The 15,338-nt window shown below is 41.7% G+C and overlaps 1 protein-coding gene across 6 annotated transcripts in view; it reads right to left on the bottom strand.

Annotated features, from left to right (window-relative positions):
• Positions 1-15,338, bottom strand: part of CCNY (cyclin Y) — a 225,212-nt gene that overhangs the window by 20,076 nt on the left and 189,798 nt on the right. For all 6 annotated transcript variants that reach the window (XM_084619271.1, XM_084619275.1, XM_084619272.1 and 3 more), the window contains one exon: positions 5,917-6,083. In XM_084619271.1, the coding sequence (XP_084475397.1) occupies positions 5,917-6,083 (167 nt within the window). The remainder of the gene's footprint in view (positions 1-5,916; positions 6,084-15,338) is intronic.

Below are 15,338 nucleotides of genomic sequence, written 5' to 3'. Positions count from 1 at the left end.
AGACATTGATACATATCAATATTCCCATTTAAAAACTTAATGGGGGCCTAACTTTCTGACACTGCTCTAATAGCTCTCTAGTAGCACTAAAATAGTACAAGTTTTACAGAAAATCCACACTGGCATAAAATTTAACATTTGAAGAGTTTACCAGCAAAATACAAGATTTGACTTTCTCCAAGCTAAGTCTGGAGGAATAATATAGAACATGAAGCTTGTTGAGGTAGAGAGAGAGAGAGTTTGTCCATCTACTGAGGAATATACCCAACTTTGACGAAACAACACACAGCCTCAGACTTCTTTTGACTACATCTTGGCTTCCAGATTTCCAGGTAACATCAGTAGATCATCGGCAACTGACTAGCAAAACTATAGACACCTATCAAAACATACACACATTCCTCATTTGAGCTAATGTAATTTAATTTACAGTAATCTATTGTGGAGAGTTGGTAGTGCTGTACTTATGGCTACCCATCAAGTTCACCCGGAAGCTCAGACTAGCACAGAACACAGCTACATTTCTGAGTGGTGTGAGCCAATGCATTTATATACCTACAATTCAATTCTCTACATCAACTCCCTGTTTGCTTCTAGCTTCAATTCAAAGTGTTGGTATTGATCTATAAAGCCCCAAATGGTCTAGATCAGTGGTCTTCAAACTGTGGGTCACGGAATGTAAAGCACTGGGTCACGGCGGCTCTGGTCAGCACTGCCGACTGGGCCGATAAAAGTACCATCGGCTGAGCTGCCTGGCTAAGGCAGGTTAGTCCCTACCTGTTCCGACACATTACTGTTCCTGTGCTCCAGAAGTGGCCAGCAGCAGGTCTGGCACCTAGGCGGGGGGGGAGGGGGCACCGGGCTCTGCACTCCCATTGGCTAGTTTGGCGGTGCCTGTGGGCGAGAACCACGTGGAGCTGCTTGCGCACTTAGGAGCTGGACCTGCTGCTGGCCGCTTCTGCGGCGCAGTATGGTCTATGGTGTCAGGACAAGCAGGAAGCCTGCCTTAGCACCCCCACTACACCGCTGACCAGGAGCCACCTGAGGTAAGCCCATGTCACAACCCATGCCCCTATCCCTTGCCCCAGCCCTGAGCCCCCCCAAACCCAGAGGCCCTTCCTGCACCCTAGAGCCCTGATCCCTCCCACACACCAACCACCTGCCCTAGCCCTGAGCCCCCCCAAACCCGGAGCCCCCTCCTGTACCCCAAACGCCTTATCCCCAGCCCCACCCCAGAGCCCTGGCCCCCTCCCACAGCCCAACCCCCTGCCCCAACCCTTATCCCCAGTCCCACCCCAGAGCCTGCACCCCCAGCCCAGAACCATGCCCCCCTCCTGCACCCCAACCCCCGGCCCCAGCCCAGAGCCCCCTCTAACCCTGAACCCCTCATTCCCAGCCCCACTTCGCAGCCCTCACCCCGCACCCCAACCCTCTGCCCCAGCCCTGAGCCCCTCCCACCCCCCAAACCCCTCATCCCCAGCTCTGTTGGGTCACGGGCATCAACAATTTTTTTCAACTGAATTGCCAGAAAAAAAAAGTTTGAAAACCACTGGTTGTCTGAAAGACACTTTCACCCTATACCCTATCACAATTGTTAATGTTTCGACTAACAGCTGTGTTGTGTTTGTGTGTGTTAATTTCAATATTTAAAGCCCTTGGCTGCCCAGTGTTAGGCACGGTAGAAATTCATAATACAATCCCAATTACTTGAAAAGCCTTTGGATGAATTAGCTATATACATAATCATGGAAGCTGGTTTAGCAAGCTTTGAATTCTGTGCTTAGGTGTTTGGTATTCCCCTGAACTAAGAGCTCAAAGCCTGCAGAGCCAGCTCACCCAGGATCATCGAATAGGGAGCCAGCAGGCTTCCCTGAGACTGCTGGCTTTGGAGCTCCATTCATGAGGACTACAAGAAGTTTGCAAGAACAGACCGAAGATGCTCTGCAGTACCGAGTTACACAGGAGTTCCAGGGCCTAAGGACAAAGTCCCCTGGGGAGCTCAGTCCTGCCCAGCCAATAAGCTCTGCAGGAGCAGAGCTTTGGCTAGTCCTCAGAAGACAGATAGGATTTAAGGATAATCAAGAAGGTCGGTAACATTTTTAGATTGGTGAAGTTTGACTTTAACAGCACCATCATGCATTCCATCCACCTTTTCTCTCTCTTGACACCAGAACATTATGTCCTTTCCAGTGCAGCTTCAAATTCTTCCTCTTCAAATGCACCTTTGACAAACTCAAAGTGATGCTAAAACTGACAATCTCCATCACCTTATGTATGACCCGTCTCAGGTAAATGGTCTGAAATATCATGGAACACGATCAGCCTTCATTACAGCCACTCAAAACTCTTAGGTTTCAGAGTAGCAGCCGTGTTAGTCTGTATTCGCAAAAAGAAAAGGAGTTCTTGTGGCACCTTAGAGACTAACTCATTTATTTGAGCATAAGCTTTCATGAGCTACAGCTCACTTCATCTGATGCATTCAGTGGAAAATTCAGTGAGGAGATTTATATACACACAGAACATGAAAAAATGGGTGTTATCATACACACTAAGGAGAGTGATCACTTAAGATGATCACTTAACTCTTAGCCTTTCCAATCTACGCAGGAAAAACACAGCAACTTCAAAACCATTTTTTAAAAAATGAGATATGCTCATCAGAGGCTAAGTTGCAGAAGGAGTGAAAAGAGGTCTTTACTGCAATTCTCAGAACCCAAATATCAGGAGCACGGGAACAAGACCATGCAGAGAAAGAGTAGCTTCGCGAAATCCATCATGAAAAAACTCAAAATAGCCAAGAAAACACTGCAAAAATGTACAACATGGAACAATTCTACAGAGGCGGGGTGGATCAGGTGACCTAGCACTGGTAGGTCTTTCCCATCTATACTTTGTATTCTCAAATCTTATCGTGTCTGATTTTGTTGGACTAGAAGTGGCATCAATCTTTTACTGATTATTTTTAATGGTAAAAGTTGAATTAAAAAAAATACCCAAAGCGGCATCTGCCATATTTCCCACATCAGTGCCATGTGGGTATGTGTTTTCCCCATGCCTCCTGGATGTGCATATGACTTACCAGAACAATCAGGTTTTATTTATTTATTTTTGGCCCACGACAGTAAGCCCTCATTAGAAATGGCCAGTTAATACTGATTTAGACCAAACTTTCTTAATATTCCAGTAATGATAGGTCACATTTTATAAACCTCTTACCAGCCAGAGGGACCCCAACATGCTTAATATAAAGCACTCAGCTGAATCCTAGCATCTATCCTTTCATTTATAGATAATTTTGAGACCAGCCATAAGCCTGACAAGCCGTCAGAACTAATTGGAAACTAAACTGGGGCTGCTTGAGCAATAATCTTGGACCTTCACTGCTTTGAGGCTGTAATCTGAGATTTAAAAAAATATGCTGTCTGTATAAACATTTGTTCTCCTTTCCCCTTCTCTCACCCCCAGCCCCCAATGAAAAGCTTAGACACACCAACTATACAAAGTCTCTTTAATGGTTATGCGTCAACATGATTTAGAGCATAGACCAGACACTCATGTTACAATAATTCTCAAACGTAAAGTTAACATTCAAATGTATAAAAGCTACTATAAAAATGTCAAACAGTATATCTAATTGGGATTTTGATTGGTTTACCAACAGTTAATTAGAAAAATTCCCATTGGGTTTTACATTTTTGGTAAGATTATGAATGCTGCACCAAAATGATCAATGGAAGAAAAAATTATATTTTTTTAAACGTCTTCTTTCTAAAGTGTTCTTTTTTGTGCTTTTTGGAGAATATTAATCATATTAATATTATTCCAGAAAAGCACAATTACCACAAAACATTACAGGAAAAATAGCCATAGTTTATGAGTTATATAATTATCAAGAACATGTAAGGAAGCAAAATTCAGGTATTAGCTTTTTGCCTCGACAGTCATCATAAATCAGTTTTTCCTTCTCTCTCTCTCTCTCTTTTTAATTATTTAATAGCTAGGGATCAAAAACTTCTTAAAAAACATATTCAAACTGAAAATTATTTAAAAACAGAAGCAATCTACAACAGCATGTCCTGAGGAAAGGCAGCTGAAAGCACTGAATAGAGCTCTCCCCATCCCTGGCTGTAGAGAGGGCACACAAATAAGCGTATATGAATATGTCTGATTCCCAGCAGATAGCCTCTTGCTACTGCCTACAGTTAATGGATTAGGGCCAGACTGCTAAAGGTGTAGGTGCCTAAAGATGAAGATAGGTGCCCAGTGGGATTTTCAAAAGTGCCTAGAGGCCCTGGGTTCAACTTCTGCTGACAACCAAGCAACACACTTAATTTACTGATTTTAGATTTATAAAACTCTCATTATGTTACTCTGAGCATGTATTAATTCATAGGATATAAACAATTAAACCAACAAAACATCAGCGAAAGTTCTCAATCCTATTTAAACAATCTCAGTAAACACCCCCCCTCTTTCTCTAAAGAAGCTAATCCTCTACAACCTGGCCCCTCAGGGAAAAATATATGATACGAACAGCGCCCACAGCTTTTACATCCATTCCCTAATGGAAAACCATTTTACACAAATACCTACACAGATAGTTTCATGTACAGGAGCAAACTGTAGTTTGCCCTGTGCAGGTGCACTGGTGAGCATTGGGGATGGTGCAGAGAGCACATTACCTCCTCTAGCATACCTGCGTAGGATGCAGCAGCCATGCTGAAGCAGTTGCTCTAAATACCAGAGAATTGGTTAGTATTGCCTGTGGTACAGAACACGTGGCCTGGTTCTCACGCAAACCTGAAGACTAATACTGGGGGAATACACACTGCGCTTTTAAAGAACTGTTGTTTTCTGAGTGCATTGGCCTCTTGGAGGCATTCTACCCAATTAGCACTATGCTGGCATAATGACTCCAGCCTCTACCGCTCCACTGCTATTCTCACATATACCCCAGGGCACCTCTGGTTGAACATGGTGCATGTCATGTAACTATATTATGCTTTCCAGCATCCCTACATGTTCCACAGAGGTCTACAAAAAAGTGTCTACAATACCTAACCTACCAAAATTTCACCCCCAACAATCTACTGGGAAATATAGTGCTTACAATTCCGCTTTCTTGGCTGGCCCCTCTCTTACTGCTGGACTATACCTTTTAAAAAGATTTAGTGTTATCTTTAACTGGTATTTATCCTCCTAGACAAAAAACTATAGCATCACAGTATGATGCAGAAAGAGGTTGGGGGAAAGTGGGAAAATTTCCCATTCCAAATTGTGTTTGTGATTTTTAACACCCTGCAAGCTAACGTGGGAAGACAAGGAACAAACCCACTAAAGCCAGTATTTCTGAACAGCAACGGCTGTATCGGTTGTGGGCCAGAGGCAACTAATGGACTTTGATGTAATGCAGAAAACATCATCCTGTATAACAAATCCAAAAATTGTGGACCACTGTCCACAAGCAGAATCAATAGTGGCAGTGAATATTATTTAAAAAGACACAGGTAAAGAACTGCAGGCTTATTATTCCTCTTTTTATTCAACAACAGTTTTTAAGCATCCAGGGGGCCCATTATTTGCCACTCTTGCACCAACACACATCCCAATAGTAATGTATATTTTAAAAACAGTGCTGTAACAATTCTGTTTTACTAGAACAATAAATTGCAAAAAAATTGCAGTAGACACCATTTCAAAAATGCTACAATCCCACAGAGCAATCAGCAACAGGCATAGTTGTATTTACAGTCCCAACAAATTCATCAGAATCTGTTAACATTCCATGTCTCTAGATATAGTCTGGAGTGCACTAACTTTACATAATAAAGTCTGTTAGGGAGTATAAGAAACACCAAACACATACACACAAAATTTTCGGCATCCATAGACTGAGATAAAACATATGGAACTCACATGTCCTCAACTGTGATATCTTTCAGGATCTGGCAGTAATCCACATTCCACACTGCCTGGTCGTCCCAAACTTTGGATGCCAGTAGAATTGCACCCAGTACAATTCGCTTCCAGTTTGCTGGACAAATATCTATCTCTGCGTAAGTTAACAGTCTTTCAAGATATACCTGGGAAGACATGTTATAACCAAAACTTAGTATATTCTTCTACTTAATAGAAATATTAGGGAAAAAATGTATTCTAAACAATCCGTTCCACCTATTTTAACTCAATGATCTGATCCCGTCAAGTCTGTTTTGGAAAGGAAAGAAGGATTTAATCCATTCATGCAAAACTAAATTAAAGGTTGGATCTGGTCAATCTATGTTTTGGTTATGACTTCTTTCCTTTCTGATCTTAATCTTGACATAAGAAAACAAGCAGAGTTTGCAATTGTCTTTAATGAATCCACTCATATTAATCAGCATTTGAATGTCTTGACATAACAGTGAAAAAAACAAGGGCAGGCTAACAATGCTGTGCACGGACAATTATACGACAACTTAAACCATGGGTGTAATCCTGGAGAATCAATCAAGCAATATACACTTATAAAAACAGTTACACGTTATGAAAATTACACAGAACACCTCTGTTACAGTGGTCTGCACTTAAGAAGCTTATTTGCACCTTGAGAATGATGGGATCCTAATTGTCCTACTTATATCATACTGTTTTAAATGGACTATGAATCTATATATGCCTACAGTGTCCCACACATTATAACTATGCCACTGTCACCAAGGAGAAACATCAGATACAGTCTCAGTGAAAGGATTTCATACATTTCTTCTGTTGATCAGAGATTATTTCCAAACATTCTAATAAAGACTTTGGTTATTTTTTTTACATTATATCCTTAAACACAAAAAAAATGAAAAGCAGTAAACATGCTACCCAAAACAATAAGGATTTGTAGGGCATCACGGGTAATGTTAACGTCTTCAGAAAATAAGAAACTCTAGAGATTTAAGTGATACCAAGAACAGCAAGCACCTAGAAAAGTGAAGCTGGACCTCACAAGATCCTTAAATCAGCATGTGGTGAAGGAGCTGGCTGGGCTATTTAATCTTTAGCTATAATTTGCTGAGTTTGAAACCTACTCCGTTGTGTGTAAGTTTTGTGCACATCTAATTCCTAAGTGCATGACTACAAGTTTCGGTTTAAATGGAAGACACAATATTTATTATAATACTTCACGCCACATTAACTCACTAAATATTACCCTACCATTTGGGGACTGACTACCATGCACCCTGTGTGTCTGGGTAGTATTATTTCCATTCAGGTCACACTAAAGGTTTGGTCAATGGACATTACTTCAAACTGCACATAAAGCTAATACAGTGAAGCCAGAGAATTTTGACTTTTCCACTTCGTTCACTGACTTTTTGGTTAGGGATTCATTTTGAAAAGATTGAACATCTAGCCCACAGACACATGACTGGTTTTCTAACTGCCTGCTAACACCCAATTGCAAGGAAACGGGAATTCATGGAAATATCGTTGTTTTCAAATAAGCACAAAGACTGGTATTACTTCTGTAACTGCACAGACATGAAATAGGGAGAGCACCTGACCCTTATTGTGGTGAAACTTTTAATCATCTCAGATTACTGTATTTACAATTTGACATAAAAGAAATAATCAAAATTCAGGTTTCAGAGTAACAGCCGTGTTAGTCTGTATTCGCAAAAAGATAAGGAGTACTTGTGGCACCTTAGAGACTAACCAATTTATTTGAGCATGAGCTTTCAATCAAAATTCAATAGTTTGTTGCTGTTTAGAAAGACAGAAAGAAGCAACTACATTTCAGCATAACATGAGGTCCTGTGATCTCAGACCTGACTAATTCATGAATTTGTATGTCTTTACTGAATCTTTTAAAAACAACACAATTATAAATAAAAATTTGTTTTTGGAGCTCTGCTCATGTAAGCACTCCCAGTGCTATATAAAAATAAATACTATAATTAAATCACATTTTAAGAGAACAACAAACACCCACTGAAAATTATACAAAAAAGGTGGCAAATCCAACACTAGGGAAGAGATGTGTCCAGAAAGGTAAAAGTGAAGAAAGAGGACTGATCTGGATGTTGAAGAAGAATAATTTCAACACTCCAGGGCCCACCAATATGACGATCAACCTGCTAAAAGCAACCTCCAGTGATGGGATCTCTGAAAAGAAGGTGGTGAAAAATGTTTCACATGTAGCCAGAGCCCAAACTACTCAATAGTGCCAATTTGAACTCCATCTGCCACTTAGTGAACTGCCAGCGTAAAGAGCATTACACAATTACAGTTGTTCATAATGCAGACTGTGAATCTGCTTACTGGTTCGAACAAGCCACAACCAACAGGAATGTCCTGTTGTGAGCTGAGTTAAACAGGAGACTGAATTTCAGGAAAATGCAAAGTAATGCATTAGGAGAAAAATAATCCAAAAACACGGACAGATATTCAGTGGGAGGGAGAAACTTATGGAAACTGTAATGCCAAAGGGGCCTAGAGCCAAACTCAGCTGTGTTGTAAAATGGGGCAACTCCACTGAAGTCACTAGAGTTACACTTGCTCTAAGTCAGCCCTGAATTTGATCCCCACTGTGATGGTGAACAACATATTAGATTTGAACCGGCAAAGAGATAGCAGGAAATTCAACTAATACCATTTTGAGCTTCCTATAGAGAGTCATATCGTATCACATCTAACAGGGAGGTAACAGTCCCTGTCTATACAGTTCTAGTTTAATCACAACCACAATATTGTATTCAGTTCTGGGCAGAAGCAGAAAAGTAATGACAAACTGGAGGGAGCTGAGAGAAGAGCAAGGAAAATGACAGAGCTGTAAGTAGGCATTTTAGCGTCTTGGGCAAGCAAGCGTATTTTACCTCCCTACCATTAGTTTTTAGATGATCTGAGTTAGGATATTACAGAGTAATGATAATGCATTTTGTAGTAAGATGAGGCCCTGAAACATAAACCCTTGGTATCAGAGGCCCGGTCTGAGGCCTGAACTAAAGTAATGGTCAAGACTTCGCTAACAAAGCAAAGTTAAGCTATGAGCCAGAGGCAGGCCCTGCTCACAAAAGGTGGCATGAAGGCGGCTGCTAATTGGACGTATACACATACCTAAAGGGTATCAAGTACTAATAGGATAAACCTGTGTCAGGATGGCACCAGAACATTCCGGCACGAATACATTCCACAGAAATAATGAGGAACAGGCTGACCCATCCTAAAAGACAGGGTCAAAAAGATAGTATGATGGATAGACTTGTTGGTTCGAACCAACATGTACAAGGAGAGAGGCAGCACCCCAACAGGCAGAGGGGTTGTACCTCAATACGTCAGAAGTGATGTGTAACTTGTTTGTACCTGTGTATAAGAATGCATCCCTGAGTAGATGTCTTTGTCCGGCCTAGGGAGCAGTGGAGAGTCCTGCCACTGACTGAGCTGGGTCCATTGTCAAGGGGGCACATATTCGTAGTATGTCCTGTGGAGTCTGCGGGAAACTATTACTGTGCTTCATTTGACAATAAACCTGGCAGGGTGTCTTCATACCTTAACAGAGTCTGTGGTCATTGGGGGTTCTCTCGGGGTCTGCTGTGTAGCGATCTGTGCAGAGCCAGGGCAGCACACAGAGGGAACACACGCACGCAGCCGACCGTTATCAATATTGGACAGAGCAGAGCACCACACTTGTGACATCTGACGACATTTATTTTTGCATATTGGTACAGTACATAGACAATAAAAGCTACTGTACAATTCTTTTAGGTGCCACATTAATTGTCACACAATCCTTTAACATTCCTTTAGTATCCTCCTACATAACCTTTAAATAAACTCATTGATAGGTACTGAAAAAAAACACGGACTGAAAATAATTGTAACAAATATGGATACTGCAATGACTTAATGGCATGAAACATATTCAGAAAGACACATAATTGTATTTGTTTATAAAAAGGTGATACTGGTTTCCACCACCTCACAGCGAGATTCTGGCTAGAATAAACAGCCACCTCTCTCGATGACACGTAGGAGAATAAAAGGGACTCAAGAGTAAACAAAGAACGAATTTACCTCAGAGGTAGATTATCTAGCAACTGAATTACCAACAAAGCATCTGACTCTCTGTAAGCAGAGGCCACCCTTTCTCTGGCCTTTATAGAAGGGGTGGGAACATTGTAATATTTCTGTTTTTTACCTTTTGGATTGTGATTTTATTTTTCTAAGAAGAGTTTGCTCTTGGTACAATATTTATGGTTGGCTTATAACTGATCGTTTGCTTATCGGTACAATATTTATGGTTGGCTTATAACTGATCGTTTGCTTATCGGTACAATATTTATGGTTGGCTTATAACTGATCGTTTCTCCTCCTAAAAACCTGCCAAGCAAATTGTGATTATGCCCCTTTAAAGGTGAAGGACTATAGCAGAATGGCTTGTTTATAGAAGGCCAGTTGCGAAGTATCATTCAGTTGGGGAATCTATGTTGTGACAGCTGATCAGAGGCATGACACATCCTGCATCTTGACAGGGAGTTAGACTAGATGACCTTTGCAGTCCCTTCTAACCCTGTGGTTCTATGACACTTGACTTCTGGCCAGGCGAGGCCCCTCTCACCTAAGTGTGGCGACAGAAGAAAGTATATGGCTGTGGTGATTGTGAAATCAGAGTATGCTGTGCTTCAGTGAGAGAAATGCCAGTGCCAGGGTTATAGTGGCTAGATGGACATATTACCCAGGTGATGGCCCCGGTGTCGTAAAGACGGGTGTCAGGAATAGACTGGCTGTGTCACAGCCTAGAATGCTAAAAGTACAGGATACAGTGGACATGCTTCTTCGCCAGTGCATATCTCACCGGCAGCCCCAATCCAGATCTGTGCTTAATGTGGATTTCCCTACTGTACACTTCACCTGTACTGTAAATGTCCTGTATTTTTTATCTGTTGGGGCACAACTGAAAATTGTCCCTTGCCCAGAATTAGAGGCATTTTAAAAGAAAAGCCAAGTGGTATTCAGCATCCTGGGCCAGTCTGCCCTGAAGGTGTCAGTTCCCTGATGTGTGAGCGCACCTTGCTGGCCAGCGAATGGAGCATTATTACAATGGATCAGAGGGAGGCTCCTTATTCTGTTCTCTGTAATAACCACTGAATCAAGCTGGGGCCGCAACAAGTAAGGATAGGTCGCAGTAATAGGAAAACACAGCTAAAGGAGGGAGCAGGGTGTTTTATCTACTCTGAGTGTTCACTAAAAACTTAAGGTATGTTTTACCTGTGCAGTGTTTACTTTCTTTGTTTCTATTGTTGCTTCCCCTAACTGTATATCATAAGCAGCCCAGGACATCTTCATTTTTCTTTTCTGAACACTTCCTCCTAAGCATGGAAGCTCCTCTGCCCACACCCTATTTTTGCAAACAGGGCAGGTGGATCATCCCATCACAGTAATTGTTACCTCCTCTGCCACCATCTGACAGCACCTCAGCCCTGGCCTGAACACTAGCTCTTACCTCCCTCCCCGAATTTTGCTCATCAGCCTCTGTCAAGGTTCCTCCCCCACTCTGAACTCTAGGGTACAGATGTGGGGACCTGCATGAAAAACCTCCTAAGCTTATCTTTACCAGCTTAGGTCAAAACTTCCCCAAGGTACAAAATATTCCACCCGTTGTCCTTGGACTGGCCGCTACCACCACCAAACTAATACTGGTTACTGGGGAAGAGCTGTTTGGACGCGTCCTTCCCCCCAAAATACTTCCCAAAACCTTGCACCCCACTTCCTGGACAAGGTTTGGTAAAAAGCCTCACCAATTTGCCTAGGTGACTACAGACCCAGACCCTTGGATCTTAAGAACAATGAACAATCCTCCCAACACTTGCACCCCCCCTTTCCTGGGAAATGTTGGATAAAAAGCCTCACCACTTCGCATAGGTGACCACAGACCCAAACCCTTGGATCTGAGAACAATGAAAAAGCATTCAGTTTTTTACAAGACGACTTTTAATAAAAAATAGAAGTAAATAGAAAGAAATCCCCCCTGTAAAATCAGGATGGTAGATATCTTACAGGGTAATTAGATTCAAAAACATAGAGAACCCCTCTAGGCAAAACCTTAAGTTACAAAAAAGATACACAGACAGAAATAGTTATTCTATTCAGCACAATTCTTTTCTCAGCCATTTAAAGAAATCATAATCTAACACATACCTAGCTAGATTACTTACTAAAAGTTCTAAGACTCCATTCCTGGTCTATCCCCGGCAAAGACCCAGACTATAGACAGACCCACAGACCCTTTGTTTCTCTCCCTCCTCCCAGCTTTTGAAAGTATCTTGTCTCCTCATTGGTCATTTTGGTCAGGTGCCAGCGAGGTTACCTTTAGCTTCTTAACCCTTTACAGGTGAGAGGAGCTTTCCCCTGGCCAGGAGGGACTTCAAAGGGGTTTACCCTTCCCTTTATATTTATGACAGCCTCCCTCCTGCCTCTGCCTCCAGCTGTTTGATCCCTGGCCTGCAGTCAGTTTCCACCCTCTGCTCAGACCCTGCCCATCCCCCTCAATTTGCCCCCTTTAACCTTTTCAATCCTTAGCAAGAGCAGCAGCTTCAGCTAAGTAGGAGCCAAGCAGCACTCAACATCCTGACCACCTGCTGCCCTGACAGGGTCCTAGTGCTGGAAATCCTGCTCCTGCCGGGGTCACTGGGCCCGCGAACCTGCCAGAAGCGGGGGGAGGGCCGGAAAATGATCAGAGAGAGGGGAGGAAATATTAGGAAATATTCAAAGAGCTAAATATGTATAGCTTGGCTCAGAGAAGATTAAGGACATGAGATACAGATATTTGAAGAGTGTAAATACCAAGAAGAAAGAAGAATTATTTAGGATACAGGGAATATAGACTAGAAATAACAAGCTAATATAAATAAGAGCACATTTAGGTTGGAGGGGTAATTCTCCTTGGGGAAGGAAGCATGGCCAGCACCCTTTCCAGGGGCCTGCAGCTTTAGAATCAAGTTAGGACTCCAGAGAACACTATTTTATTCTTATACTACCCTCATCTCCATAGTATTTAAGCACCATCTAGTAGCCCATTAAGCAATCTGTCCTGTTTGGCTGGTTTTCTCTCTTATCCTGTCTCTAAGGGGAGAACTGTGTGTGCAGCTTAGTGCTCTGTTTCGGTGGGGTTTTGGTTTTTTTCAATGTACAAGCTATTATGCACTTACGTTAGAGAAGGCAGATCTGAGAAGTGTGTCTGGCACTTGGAAGGTCTGTAATGGTCCTTCGCTTCTGCGGGAGTTCCTTCCACAGACTCAGACCAAGAAATCTGTCTCCTGCACAGATGAGCTTTACCCTTATGATAGAGAGTTAAATTGTGCCAGAGGAACAGAGTTGTTGGCTACCCTCTTCATCCCAGTGCTTCAGGCCATCTCTTAGGTATGCTGGACCCAGACCATGAAGCACCTTGAAAATAAGGATCAAGACTTTGAACTTGACTCAATATTGTACAGGAAGCCAGTGTAGAAATTAGAGAATGGGTCTGCTGTTCCCTTGGTAGCCTGTGTTGCTGAGGAGACACAATGCAATGTTCTGGCTAGTGGAAGTTCCTGGTGAGAGATGCTAAATCAGCACCAACTTTTGGAGCTATTCCAGCTGGCTCTGGGCCCATTTACAGAGCAAGGCTTTTGGGTGATTATCACCATTGTAGCCCTAATTTTAAGCAGATTCACTGGCAGCGTGGGACCAAAACTTGGCTTCTGCTGGCACAAGCCAAGAAATGGCTCTAGGCTCAAGAAAAACAAATGCTGGGTATTTACTTGTGCAGCTCCCACTGGTATTCACATCATCTGTGCAACTACGTCTCTGCACATTTAGCACTCGGGTAAACGCAGATCTGCTCACTAATTTCAATCCAATTTTTGTATCAAATAGACCTAAGATTTATTGTGCTTTTCTAATGTCTTTGCTAAGCTCATTATGTTCTAATTCTCCTTCTTCCTTAACTTACAAAAGTAATAGACCTTCTGTATTTTCCTGTCTTTAGGATCAGTTGCTAAATTAAAGGGGACTAAATCTGAATTTAAAAAGTTCATCTTAGGGAAGTATGTTATAAAATGTACTCATCTGAACATTGGAGGAAATAAATCTGTACCTGAAAGAATCAGGAGAAGCAATCTGTCATCTTTACTGAAGACTCATCTCCACGTGACTATCTCAGTAGATTTTTCTGTTACAGAACCATAAGTAATACAATATAATTACCATGTATGGTGTTCAGAAGCCAGGAGTTAAATGCCATGAATTACTTTCACCCACTTAAGAGAGTTTGATCCATCTTTAGAAATAGTACTACTGCCTTAACAGATTGCAGACATTCTGGAATAGCACTTTATTTCCATGTAATTGATCCCTAGGGACTTGTCTTTCTGACACTAGGTTTATGCAGATGGAAGTCCACAATGCTTCCCTAGCTAAACATTCACGGAGCTGGATTCTAAAAACTAAAAGCACTTGCTTACCCCAGTTCACTTTCCCATTCCTCTCAGTATTTTCAGAGCCTCCAAACCCCATCTTTACCCAATTATAATCACAAATAGTGTGGCCACAAGACTCCAACAAGCATGATTATGGAGTCTACAGTTTGGCTCTCAGGTTGATTGGTAACAAGACTGCCATATAGTGAGCTCAGTTCTTATTTAAACAAACACCACAGGATAGAAAATGTTTGGTGGCCCTTGGCCAAACAAGATATGACTTTGCTTTTATTATCTGAGGCTGCAAAACAGGTTGGACCCCTGCCACACACACACACTTTTTTTTCTTTAAACACTAACTGCACTTCAATCTTTAAAAAAAACTTTGTTTACATATTTTGGTTACTTGAATGCTCTGCTGTAGAAAATCTTAAGTAATGCTCATTTAAAATTTTTTTTACTTTGAAATATGCTGTGCCCCCAAACTCCAGAAGCACTGGTCCTTATATTAAAACAAAAACAAAAACAAAAACTTCCTTGATGTATTTGCCACCTAAGCTGGCCTTATCTGCATGTCTGTATTACATTTGTTCATTGAAAATGTCAAGCACCAGCTACATACAACAGATTTTCCTGTAGAAAACTTGGCATCTTTGTATTTCACTGTAACCACAAATGAAATTCTTGGGTGTATCGTGTAAGCAATCTTTGGGCATTTTTAATAATACAAACATAAAATAACAGAATTGAAGCTAAAATCTCAGTCAGAATAGTAATAATTCTGGCTTTTTCTTGGCCATTTCACAGAATTTACACCAAATATCGGATTGGAGGTTACACTCAGGACATTAGCAGTCTAATATTTTAGCCATACATTAAACTGCTTAGGTGATTTTTCCTAGCTGCGAATAC

Source organism: Lepidochelys olivacea, assembly GCF_965140295.1.
Source record: "Lepidochelys olivacea isolate rLepOli2 genome assembly, chromosome: 2".
Taxonomy (NCBI): domain Eukaryota; kingdom Metazoa; phylum Chordata; order Testudines; family Cheloniidae; genus Lepidochelys; species Lepidochelys olivacea.
Note: the sequence above shows the minus strand (reverse complement) of the source record. Positions and strands in the feature narration are given on the sequence as shown.